At 38.4% G+C, this 13,122-nt stretch overlaps 1 protein-coding gene across 1 annotated transcript; it reads left to right on the top strand.

Annotated features, from left to right (window-relative positions):
- Window positions 1-793: 793 nt before the first annotated feature.
- On the top strand, window positions 794-11,890 carry ATP6V1E1 (ATPase, H+ transporting, lysosomal 31kDa, V1 subunit E1). The gene is made up of 9 exons (XM_010002921.1): window positions 794-832; window positions 3,486-3,551; window positions 5,036-5,145; window positions 5,626-5,692; window positions 7,507-7,596; window positions 9,227-9,295; window positions 9,675-9,769; window positions 10,624-10,711; window positions 11,293-11,890. The coding sequence occupies exons 1-9, from the start codon at window positions 794-796 to the stop codon at window positions 11,353-11,355; spliced, it is 687 nt and encodes a 228-aa protein (XP_010001223.1). The 3' UTR covers window positions 11,356-11,890.
- Window positions 11,891-13,122: the final 1,232 nt, after the last annotated feature.

The following is a 13,122-nucleotide window of genomic DNA, read 5'->3' as shown; positions in this document are numbered from 1 at the left end:
GGAGGAGGGAGGCACAGAGGCCCGGGCCCGGGCGGCTTGCGGGCTGCTGCCTCGCCCTGCGGCCGTGCTGACCGTGCGCTGCGGCGTGCCCGAGCCCTGAGGCCGTTTGCTCCGGCTGGAGCGTGAAGGGCGGTGGCGGCTCTGACTGTCGCGACAGCAAAAAAAAGCGGCTCCGGCTGCATCGCGGTTTAGTTGTGGGATGGGGTCCCTCGCTATTCCCCAGCCACGGCGCTCCCCAGCGAAAGCAAGGGTTGGTGGAAGGGACAGGTCTTTCCAGGGTGTCTTAAGGAGAAAGAGGAGTCTCCAGAGGAAGTGGGGCTCTTTGCCTGGTGGGGTTGGTTTGCCACCCATTGGAGAACCTGGTTGAAGCATTTTGCTGATATATTATGCCGTATCGTAATGAAAGGGATCGTGAGCAGTGTTTGTGCTATCTGCAGTGTTTAAGTGCAGTTTAAGGCAGGTAAAGACGTTGCCCTGGATAAGTACTGTCTTTTTAGGTGTTGCTGTCTAAGGACTTACCATCTCTTTTTTTCTTATAGCTGTAGTACATCTGATCAGGTGTAACTTAGCACTTGGGCTGGCTGCTCAGCTCTCTCGAATGCCTTTTCCATATCTTAAAGAGGGTAGTGCAGCCTGGGCTTCCCTTGCTGTGGAAACTTACAACGCTGAAGTCTGACTGTGGACACTTCCTCCTAAGGCAGGACACTTTGTCCTTATTGACAGTAAACACTGCCCTTGCCTAAAAAACCTGCTTTGAGCTGGGTTGAAAATAATGTACCATGTTAAAGACTGCATGGATCTAGACAGCACTGGTCTGTCAAGTTTTCTACAGGTGATGGGCAGATCAGCCAAGTTCTCTTTGTCCTTTGTATCATAAGTACTTCGTGTCTCACTTTCTCATTCAGTAAACATAGTCTCTTGGCCAAGAAGCATCACATTGCAAGTAAAATTAGTAGGTTGCCTTTCACCAAAAGGGGAATTGTAACATTACATTCTCTTGCATTTAACTCCAAAGCAATAATAAAAATAAAACATAGGGGTGGCTCTGCTCAGCCACCATGGACCTGAGCTTCAGAGGTTAGTTCAGGATCTGTTTATATACTAAACATGTGATGCTAATAGCATTTCATATCTGCAACTTTCCTGTAATTGTTTTAAACTCCTGAGCCTAGGGTGATCCTGTTTACTGGAAAAGAGAATGCTGCTGATGGCATGACAGCTCTGCATGTGTGTAAATCCAGTATGAACCTGTCAGCTGGTCCTCTGAACTCTTCAGTGCTTGCCTTGGGGGTCTCAGTAGTTTCACTTTGAAAATCATCTCTAATTAAGATTTTTTTTTGTTCCTGTTGCTAGACTTGCTTGCTTTATTCTGTCAAAGGTGTTTAACTGATCGTTCCATCTACTCTGGGTGGTCAGCTCTAGCTCATGCCAGTCTAACATCTAGAACTTCCTATGGAAAGGATAATCATGCAACTACTGATGGGAAAAACCCTTTCTTCTTTTCTATGGGAAATACTGCTACACTAAAGTTACAAATTTAAAATTAATCTTTTGTTTAAAAAATTATACTTTTGTTAGTCTTACTGAATCTCATCCTATTTATAGAATTGAAAGTCTCACTTAAGATTTCATCTTTATGAAAAGTGAAAAGGGATTTCAGTGCAACAGATTTTTTAAGAAATAAAGCTGTTCTGTCTTATCAAACATGGGGAAATGAATGCCATGTCATCTTGCTTCCATTTTACTTGCCATGCAGAGAAAATTTCTTGAACACTCAGAACTGTTTAGAGTATTTTTCTAAAATTCAGAAGCCAAAACAAACTGGAGGAAGTGACTCAGTAGTGTAAGGGCTTCTACTGTTATGCAGAATTTCTTAGTCTCCTTCAACAATAGGTGATTCAGCAAAATTATTTCTTTGTTTTCTCTGCTACTCTTGTTCTTTGAGAAAAGCAGGTAGATCTAAAGTTTGGCTTACCCAAGCCATCTAATCAGGCAAGCAGGATAACTGACACCACAGGTGGACATGCACTTGAAAGTGTTACAAAATTGAAGTAAAAGAAAAATTGCTGATTTGTTTTGAGGATATAGGTATTAGTATTCATTTCTTCCACTGTACGTGCTTAAAATATTCCACTTGTCTGCTCACTTCTGTTTTTTTCATCTATGTGCAAATAGTGCTGGTTCTGTTCTGCACATTGGCTTAGTTCTCATGTTGACATCTGTATTATCTCTTTCAAGTATTTCATTTTAATGTAAGATTATATAAACAGAATCTTCAGTGCAAGTTTATTCAGACCAGATTGTCTGCAAAACATTCCTTGTCACTAAGCATGAGCAAAAAGTCAGTTGGTTTTTATGGGCCACTGAAGTATAAAATCTGCTCCACCTGCCCTTTTGGAAATGGTTATACTTGTTCAAAGTTGCGGTTTGGTTGGACATGAGTCATAGCATCATTCTGGCTGGAAAAGACCTGTAAGATCATCACGTCCAACTGTTAACCTAGCATACCGCCAAGTCCACCAGTAACCCATGTCCCTAAGCACCATACCTTATGGACTGCCCCAGGTGTGAACCTAAACTTAGCTCTGGTCACAGCAAGACATATGAGATATAAGCAGAACTCAGCATAATTGCTTTCCTTGTCTTTAAGCTGTTGGACCTGTGCTTTATGGTGTTTTGAGATAGTTTCAAGAAGGTTCCTCAGGTGTGATCTGTTAGTGCATACCAGGCTGTATAAAGCAGCATGTGGTATAACTGATCCTTCCCCAGCTCCTCCAAACTAATATGCAACTAATTTATAAAGACCTTCTGAGTTGAACCATATAGTGTCTTTTTTTAATGACCTTTTAAGTCTTTACATACTTCCTTTTTTTCAAAAAAGATTTCTCAGATGTGTAAAGGAACTTGGTTTGTATAGATCTGACCATAGTGGTCAGTAGCCCTTTCCTTTGCTTCACCATTCATCCTGTGTGGAAGGCCCAGGTTCATTCACATGCCATCTATGTCTGACATGGAGCAGGGGCTCTTGTTTTAATCTTCAATATTTTGTATAAATGTCGTAACAAACAGACTGTGTTAATTTTACTGTGGGAGAATTTTTATTTTTACTTCGATAATCTGAAAAAAAGAGTTCTCACTAGAGACGAGTGAAAATATTCAGCTTCACATTTAGACACATTTACTTTTTGGGGGTTTTTTTGTATAGTTGCATATTTAAAGTTCATTCTAATGACAGCCAGTGAAACAGCATTATATAGAATTATTTAGGGAAAAAAATAATTATTGTAATCTGTGTTAAGGTAAGCTGACTCTTTGACCTGTATCTTCCAGTAATTTCCTTGAAAAACAACATTATTGTATGAATTAGTAAATTAATGTGGAGGGGCCTAGTGTACAAATGAGGGATATGTATATTTTTTTTAATTTCCTCTCATCAAAGTCCTTCCTTTCCAATAGAAAATCTTTTCTTCTCTCTCTTGTTACAGATCAAGCATATGATGGCTTTCATTGAGCAGGAAGCCAATGAAAAAGCTGAAGAAATAGATGCAAAGGTAAAAATGGAAATTCAGTGTCAGTAAGTGCAAAACAAAAACTACATCTGATGTCCTGTTTTGGTAGTTGCAGTCGGAGCTGTCTTAAAACACTATTGTAAGCTACAGCTTCACATTTAGTTATTACATGGCAAAAAACCAGTGCTGACAGTTAAGGTTAATATTTGCTAGCTTTTCAGGAAACAAAATAAGGTGGGGTTACTTTTTGCTAAAAAATTTATTAATGGTTCTTAAATACTAGTTTTTTCCTGTGCAAGTTCACTCTTTTTTGTTGGAGCAATCAAAACTGAGTGGTAATGTGAATAGACTCCATTAGGTGGAACACTTTCCCTAACCTCTTTTACACAGCTTTTCATTGCTAGGAGTTATGGGATTTCTCTATGTAATTGTTAATTCTGTTAATGTTTGTCATAACAAGCTATTACCAAAAGGTTTAACTTTCATTTTTGCTTGAATTCCGTAGTGTATCAGGCACAGGCAGTATTAGTAAATCAAAGCAATAATGCTAGGAATCTTTCACAAGCAGTTGAAATGGTTGAACTATGTTAGTGAAAGTTTGTAAGCAGATTCATAACTGTACCCAAACCTGCCTAGCCACCTGCAGACATAATTCTAGATGTGATTTAGTAGGTAAAACCATAAATTTATAATGAAGGCATGAGTTGAGTTAGCTGCAGAGTTCTTCACTTAGATTAAGCCACAAGAGACCGAGTTTAATATTAACCTGGTGATAGAATACAGATTATTACATTTAAGGGGTGCCTTACAATCGTAGCAACCTACATGATACCAATACCTACATATCTTGTTGGTATTGGACTCAGCATATGTATTACTGTTTAATCTTCCTGATACATTTACATCTGCACAAATATTTAATCAGTACTAAAGCAAGTATTACTGATGATCTGCAAACAGAAGTCAGAAGTTGAGATTGGATTCTTAGGTATAAATAGTAAAATTTGCCATGTGTTTTCATATGCTGTTTGATTAGGCTTTATAAAAAAATAATAGCTATACTGTCACCATCCCTGTGTAAGAATTACTTTAAAGTAATGAAGTTTTTGGACACCAAAGGTTGGGTCACTTGTTTTAGGTAGAATCTCTTGTAGCTAGAAAGGAGCCAGATTCTACAAAAACAAATTGAGCTTCAACTCACATAAAAGGAGTTTTGCTTTACAGTATATAATATATAGATTTGGTAATTTTGTGCCTTAGGAATAAATAGTGCAAGGAACCATATATCAGTCATTTGATAAAATAAGCTGTATCTTAGCAAGGTTCTAGTTCAGCTGAACACATCCTGTACACTCTTTGACTAGAGAACTGATTGAATACTTCTTTTGTGTGTATTTGGAACCATAAATTGTATCATCCTAGTTTATCTAGGGGTGTACTCTGAAAGCATGGCTGTTTCATTTTGATTCTGTTTTTTTCAGCCCATGGAATCAGTTTCTACTTCAGTTATTTAATTTTTACTGTAGGCAGAAGAAGAATTCAACATTGAGAAGGGTCGTCTTGTTCAGACACAGAGGCTGAAAATCATGGAGTATTATGAAAAGAAAGAGAAACAAATTGAACAGCAAAAGAAAATGTAAGTTGCTTAAGTTAGGTGGCTGACTTCAGAGCCTGAGCTCTCATTTTATTACTAATTTTATAGAAAACTGTTTTTACCTGGCAAATGGGCAAATTGTAGCCAATACACTTAGTTCTAATTAGGAGTTTCTAGTTTTCCTGGGGAGAAATTGTCAAAGGTAAGCGACAATAATATAACTGTTAGTAAGTGTGGTAAAAGAATATTTCATATTTCTTCATGCAGTTAAAATCCAGAACTCTACCCTAATCTGTTACTGTGGGACAAATGGTGATGGCAGGTTTAGTTTTTGTGGGTCTTCACTGAAGGATGGGTTCTGCACTGTAAACATTTGTGCAAGTTCAGAAACAGATTCAAATCAGTGAACAGGCTTCATTATTAAATGTTGTAGTATTGTTATCTTTAAAATACACAGTTAAATGTTGCAGTTCTTCTGTCAAAATATGGTGGATTGATTCAATTTCATCATGCAACTTGCAGTCAAATGTCCAACCTGATGAATCAAGCAAGACTGAAGGTCCTCAAGGCAAGGGATGACCTTATTGCAGTGAGTATCTCCATAGTAAAGACACAGAGGTTCTATTACTACCATCCATTTGGAAATGTTCTTAACCATTCTTGGAAGAAAATTACGATTTGTGATTGAGTGATATTGGCTTCAACATACAATAAGGGCTTTCAAAGCCGCCCTGAGAAGCCATTAGGGATTTAGTCCAGCTTCACTGATTTAGTGTAGCCTATTTTCTCAGTTTCTGTCACCTAATCTTGTAGGGAGATGCAGTTCTCTGCCAGGAACATCATGGGCAGCAGTTGTATCTGTCATTTGGATAATGGGTTATTTCTCTAAAGAACAGAAACTCTTGGTAGAGCTTTGAAGTTCTGTTTGCCTGAAGCAACTTTTATATACTAAAGTTGGCGTGGCTTAGGCAAGTAAGCTTAAAACACCACTGACTGAGGTTTTGTGTCTGCTTTAGTGGCCCCAAGGTTGCAAAAAGGGTTGCTTATTTTTCTAGCACATCACCAGTCTGTTTGTTGACATATAGGGTGAGTGATCATTTACCAGAGTAGACAACGTTTAGTCTTAGCTCAGGCTTACTATGTGTGGCTTATACCACGTGTAGTGTATGCCCATCTGCTCATTACACAGCCTGCAGGTTTCCTGTTATCTCTTATCTCAGAAACAGCTTTGAGTGTTCCGCAATTCTGCTAGATGGTGCTGTTGAGCTATTGGAAAAGCTGTGAGACCTGTAGAAGTAAAAAAAAAAAAATGGAATAAGGTTCTAGTTGGTGGTACCATGAAAAAGAGAAGTTAGCAGAAGTAAATCACCAGTTTATTGATTCTTTAAACCTAGTTTCAAGCTTTAGATTGTATTCACAGAGAGGGGGAAGGTGGGTGGCTAAAAGAGCTAACTATTGTGATAATCTCTGCTGGGTAATCTCTTCCTCATTTATCAGCTGACTCAACCTCATGCTTCTGAGCAATGCATAACACTCTTCCTCATTTTAAAACATTTAAAGTCACATGCTGCTGGCTGTTTCTTCCTTTATCAGATCTTTGGCTTCTTTCATAAATGAGAGACAAGCAGTTCCAGAAATATGTGTTACTCTAGGGTGGACGGTGTAACTAGGTTTGACTGTGATACTGAATTGTGATGATCTTATATCCTAGTACTGGTTGTGTTAACATGCAGTCTTCTTTTAAACACTGTGAGGCAGGTCAGTAAATAGAGGTTTATACCAAATCACACAATTTTATTCATCTAAAGTTATGATGATGGTTCAGTTCTAGGAGCTGTGTTTGAGTTGACTCAAATTTATTAAAAATTCAATCCCATCTGATACTGATTTGCTGAATAAATATCAATACCAGCTACTTCAAATTAAAACAAGATCTCACTTTTAAATTTTGACTTGCATTTACTTACAATCAAAAAATAGCTAACCCGAATACTGTTTGATGAAAAGATGGATTAGATTTCTTTGCTCAATCACAAAGCTGGAAAAAATGTTACTTGGACAACTGTATTAGTTTACATTAGGCAATGTTTTACAGCATATTAAGTTTTTCTGAATTTACATTTTAAATACTGTCCTTTTACTAGTGAGGTCTCCCTTTTTCATGAAAAAGGAGTTACTCTCAAGTTATTATGAGTTCAGATCAGGGTAGAGAGAAGGGAACTGTTGGAAAGGGTATTTTGCCATGCACAGAGATGAAGGTCTAGCTTGGATGAACACCAGCTGGAGTGTACATTTACGTGTTGGCAGGGTGTGATGGTTATAATAGGAGTACAGAAAGTTGGTAGGCATGAAACCAAATGCCACACAGATGGGCTCTGCTGATCTGATTTCTTCTGAATGTAGGATTTGCTGAACGAGGCCAAGCAGAGACTTGCCAAGGTAGTGAAGGATACTGCCAGGTACCAGACACTGCTGGATGGACTAGTTCTACAGGTAAGTATTAAAATTGTAACAAATAGATGATTGCAGCCCTATCCTCCTTGGTATCTTTCTTAAAACAGAACCCACTGGAGGTTACAGTTGTAGTGGAATTTAGATTGAGTTTGCTGGAAGATCTTTGAGTTTTAAACTGCTTCTGCTGTATCTTTCAATCTTGGATTCTGAACAGATAAGGCTGGAGCTTATTTGGGTTATACCCAGCAGCAATTCTGTAATGAGAATAATTGCAGGTGCATGCACATACATTGTAACACACATTTAGAATTGCACATTTTTAGCTTCTGCAGTAATTGGTTGTATTGAGTGCACCTTTGGTGAAAGCTGTTTCTTCAAACCTAGAAGTCAATAGTTACCTGCTTTTAAAATCTTTGCTGCATTTGAGACTTCTAAGTCACGACTAGTGTGGCATGTGACTGTGATAGACATGCAAAGCAGAAACCAAAGCATTGCAGAACATCATCCTCTAGCCCCAGAAATAAGCTGCTAAAAATCCAGTAAAGTGTTGGCCAGTCAGTCGTGTGGCCACTGGTGCCACCTTCTGGTGTGAATTGGTCCTTAACAGAAGGCAGCCAAGAGCTCTCCTGTCCACAGAATAGAATAGAATTATAGAATAGTTTTCCTAGCAGAGTTTCCTAGAGCTCATGCTTCCATCTCAGTCTTGTTTCTTTGTCACACTTAGGTTTGGTATTGCCATACATCAAACAAACCTGTCTCACTCTTGCAAGCTGGCCGTGTCTGTCTTGGCTTACTAGATTTCATAGAATCATGGAATTGTTTGGTTTAAAACCATCTCAGTCTTGTTTCTTTGTCACACTTAGGTTTGGTATTGCCATACATCAAACAAACCTGTCTCACTCTTGCAAGCTGGCCGTGTCTGTCTTGGCTTACTAGATTTCATAGAATAATGGAATTGTTTGGTTTAAAAGACCTTTAAGATCATCAAGTCCAACTGCTAATCTAGCACACTGCCAATTCCACCACTGAACCATGTCCCTAACCACTACATCTACACATCTCTTAATTACTTTCAGGGATGGTAACTCAATTACTTCCCTGGGCAATTTCTTCCAATGTTTGACAACCCTTTCAGTGAAATTCTTCCTAATATCCAAAGTCCTCTGGCACAGCTTGAGGCCATTTCCTCTTGTTCCGTCACTTCTTACTTGGGAGAAGAGACCAATACCCAGTTTCATCCAGTGAGAGATAAGTACTCGTCACTACTTGCATTTGGACTAGATGAATGGTGCAAGTACCCTCCAACTGGACAGGAGAATGTTAACTTGGCAGCATACTCAGTCTACTTAGACAGCAGTGACCCTCATGTTTACATGTGTATTGTCTGAACAACTCAGTTCTATGATACGTACATCTGATTGCACCTACATTCCAAAATTGAAGCTAACAAAGAAATACATAATCATAGCTGTAGGCATTTCCCCAGATATTGGTGCTGTTCTTTCAGAATGTCTGGATGAGGTGACCTTGCAAGCAAATAACTAAATAAAAGAGGCTAATATTGCCAGGCTTTGGTTTTCAAATTGATCATATCCTTTTCTTAGGGTTATGTAATTCCAAGATAGTTAAAATGTTAATTTTTTAATACTGTAATTATTATCTTCTGCAGGGATTCTACCAGCTGCTTGAGCCCAGAATAGTTGTTCGGTGCAGGAAACAGGATCTCCCCATGGTTAAGGTAAGACACCTAGAATAGTATGACAGTATCCTGCTCTTGAAGGCTAGGACCTGACTGCAAATGTTTAATTCTCAGATCCTATCTGTGTGAGATGAAAACAAGCTTTTATTGCTGCACTTTTGCTGCAGATACAATGCAAGAGAACAAGTATGATTTTTCAAGTTGGGGATCATTTGCTTGCTTGGATTTTACCTTTAGACAGTTTCGTGTCTAAAGGTAAATTGGTTTGGCTCAAAAGCCATACTGAAAATACATTTGCTTAAAAAAAAAAAGGGTGCCTCAATCCTTTCATTTTATTACTGCAAATGAATGAGTGACCAAACCCAAATCATGCAGTAGGATTTGTCAGTTCTAATTAGAGGTTTCTCTTCTATCCCAGACTGCTGTACAGAAGAGCATTCCCATCTACAAGAATGCCATAAAAAGGGATGTGGATGTTCATATTGACCAAGACAACTTCCTGCCAGAGGAAATGTGAGGAAAATTGGAGTCTTTTATACAAAGCACTAACTTAAAGCAACTTTTCAAGCCTCAGCTCCTACTAGAACATTCTCAGAAAACCGTAATATCCCCACAATGCTGTTCTTCTAGTGAAATTTGGAACTTCTTTGTATTAATCAAGCACAGACCTTGCAGTTTCCTCCAGACAAATACTGTTTCAATCAAATATGTCAGAAAACATTTTGTGCATCATCCAGCATGATTCAGAGTACTGATGCAGAGAATAACTGTATATAGAAACTTAACCAACTATTGATCTTTTGAAGAGGAAGGATATGGATGTAGCCATGCTTTCTCAAGATGAAGCAAATTGCATCATAAGGTGCTGCAGGATAATCATTTGATGGAATATGTGTCTGTTATGTTTGCAAGACTCTATGTTCATGTAGAGTATGATAAAGAACATGGCACAGATCTGTATGTTTGGGTAATCAGCAGTCTTTGTGTGAGACAGCAAACAGCACTTTCAGCACTCACTTCCTAAAATCTGAAAGCTATCTATTAATAATAAAATGCAGAGTCTGAAGATATTTTGAAGTGTCAAATGTAATAGCTCCACTTGAATTGAGACAGTAATAATTTTATGTAGCTGAGGTCTCTAATAACTCCAAACATGCTTTGCACTGCTGCTTCACTGAATTGTTTTGCTGACTCCTATGAAGTTATGAGAAACAAAAGTTTGTTTTTGAAAACAAGAGTCTTACCTATATATCTGACTTACTATAAGTGCTGATTTGAGATAGTATCTCTGCCACATTCTGACTTTGAGATGAACCATGGATTTCACAGAATATATATATATTTTATTTTTTTTTTCCCTTTTCTAGTGCTGGAGGTGTTGAAATCTATAACAGTGATGGTAAAATCAAGGTTTCCAATACCCTGGAAAGTCGGCTGGACCTTGTAGCCCAGCAGGTGAGTTTTTTTTAACAACTGAGGTGAACAAGTTATAATTCACTAGTTTTGTCTTGTAATTAAATCCCTGTGTTTCCAGTCTGTTAATAGTGACAATAGTGTGTGGGATCAGATTTCAATGTGGATGACAAATAAGAAGTTGTTTTTTAATGGAAAGAAGGAAACTTGTGTTTCTTCTCTACAACAAACATGGTGTTTCCCAGAATTATGCCTTTTGAATTAAGCATGAGCGTAACATTCTAGAAATTATGATATTGAAAGACTTGTTATGACTACACTGCAGTCAAGATGTTGAAATGCTGAGGCTAACTTGAATTACTGAAGCTAGCTTGAGTACTAGAAACTTTGGCTGAGATGTATTGTACCCTCATGGAAAAACTCTAACTCTGGCATCTCTTATGCTGCAATATTGGCAGTCCTTTACATTTATAAGAGTAGCAGGCAATGTGTGATCGGGTAAAGGCTTTGAAATAACTTCTTGATTTCAAAGCCTAGCCTAGCTGTTACGCAGTGCCCACAATGAAGAATGTACAGCAGTTTTATTGCCCATTGCATATAACTGATGTATTCTTTCTTGACAGATGATGCCAGAAATCCGAGTGGCTCTCTTTGGTGCTAATGCCAACAGGAAGTTTTTGGACTAAACCTCTATGAGAGAAGGTGGAATCTGTTCCACTGCCATAATGAAGGGGATGCAAAAGCATCTGCTAATTTAAAATCTTGAAATATAACTTTACTGTGTCATCTAATGTCTGTTCTTCAATGGAATAATTTTGTATACCTGCTGTGCTTAGTCTCTCTACTTGTGTATTGCTTAAAGGATGTGAAGACATACATATTCATCCAGAAGCAACACTACTAAATGGAGGCGTTGGGGCTCTTGGCTTTCCTTGCACTGTTGTGGCTTTAGAAGGACAAGTGGTCCTTTTATGGTCACTCTCTTTGCTTTGGCCACATCTCTTTCAAGTTTCCAATCTGTGAAGTAAATTACTACACCACCGATGGGAAATCCCATTCAGTTAAGATCTTCAGTGTTATAGAGGGCATGCATTCCTTCCCAGGGTTAGTAGTTTAATTCATGTTACTTGGTCAGGCATTTTTCTGTTCTGTATATGTGATTAAAGAAGCCTGAGCCTGTAAAACTTTATTTATTAAAATAAAAATGCGTGTGTGTATGGAGTTCTTTGTATCTTCTCTCTGGGGAATCGGCAGCAACCCTTGAGGTGTGGACTTGTGTGTCTAAGGGCTCAGTGCTCGAGGGCTGTGTGTAATAACTTGTGTGGAGTTTCAGCTGGAGTGCATGGAGTGCTGTCAAGCTATTTGCTTGAGCAATGTCGGATTGTAGGCAAGGCTTCTGAATAGGACTCTAGGATGAGCTTCATTCTTCCTAAAAAATGGGTCTGTAGTTTTGCTGTTTGTTCCTTCAGTCTTCTTTCTCAAGAGAGAACGCAACTGCACTGTTTAGATATTAACAAGTACAATCCATTTCCAGTTACAGGTTTCCTGCTTTTGTGCAGGAGATCCAAACCATGCCCCTTTAGCAATTGTGTTTCAGGACCTGAGGAACAACAACTGACTCCGTTGCAGCTATTTTCTCTATTGTTAGAATAACTATTAAGTTAAATAATAGTAGCATAACTACTCATTCTTATCGAGTCTGTTAGATTTTACTAATGCTTACTACTTCTTTGCTTCTGCTGTGATGACTAGTATGAACAGAAGAATTCTTGAGATGACTTTCCACACTGCTGGCATCTACCAGAATACCTGACTCTTTGCCTGGTGCTCAATTCTGAGATTTGTTTAACGGAAACAGCAAACTGATGAATTACTGCTTTAATATTACTTGAAATAATCTTCTCCAAGTATTGCAGTTATTCAGGAATGGTAGGAAGTTTACATTGTGCCATGAAGAATACTTGCCAAGCTGCAGCAACACTGCTTTATGCAGTGTTTTTAACCTGAGGCCCGTTTCTTCTCAAGCTGAGGTGCATGCTCTCATGTAAAGTAGCCCCTAAATGCTAGGTGAGCCTTTTACTGCCTCATTTCTTTGAAATGGAGAATGATTGTTAAGAAAATCCTGAATGCAAAATTATTTAATCTATTTCTGGAAGAAATGCTTTTGATTTCCTCTTCCAAAAACAAGAATCATTAGCAAGGTTGGGTGTGGGGTTTTTTGTTTTTGTTTTACTGTTCCTTGCTGTTGCATTTAAGTACTAGTTCTTGTTTTCCACATAGATAGTTACAGTTGTTATTGTTTTCCTGCTTTTCTTTTCAATACCTGGCTCTGAGACTGGTCAGTAAGTGTATCTGAACTAAAGTTCTACTCTTTCTAGATTTTGGGTAACTGTTACAGCTTTCATCTTTGCAACTATCAGTGATAGAGCTTCCTGAGTAAGCACTGGGCTCTG

This window comes from Chaetura pelagica, unplaced genomic scaffold (assembly GCF_000747805.2).
Source record: "Chaetura pelagica isolate M959 unplaced genomic scaffold, ChaPel_1.0 scaffold117, whole genome shotgun sequence".
NCBI classification, from domain to species: domain Eukaryota; kingdom Metazoa; phylum Chordata; class Aves; order Apodiformes; family Apodidae; genus Chaetura; species Chaetura pelagica.
This window is presented reverse-complemented; position numbering and strand designations above follow the sequence as displayed.

Bases quoted from the DNA above. Each gene is read 5' to 3' on its own strand.
- ATP6V1E1 (XM_010002921.1), top strand. From the start codon at position 794: ATGGATCTAGACAGCACTGGTCTGTCAAGTTTTCTACAG. The intron at 833-3,485 runs GTGATGGGCAGA...CTCTTGTTACAG, and splicing joins GTCTGTCAAGTTTTCTACAG to ATCAAGCATATGATGGCTTT. The intron at 9,770-10,623 runs GTGAGGAAAATT...TCCCTTTTCTAG, and splicing joins AACTTCCTGCCAGAGGAAAT to TGCTGGAGGTGTTGAAATCT.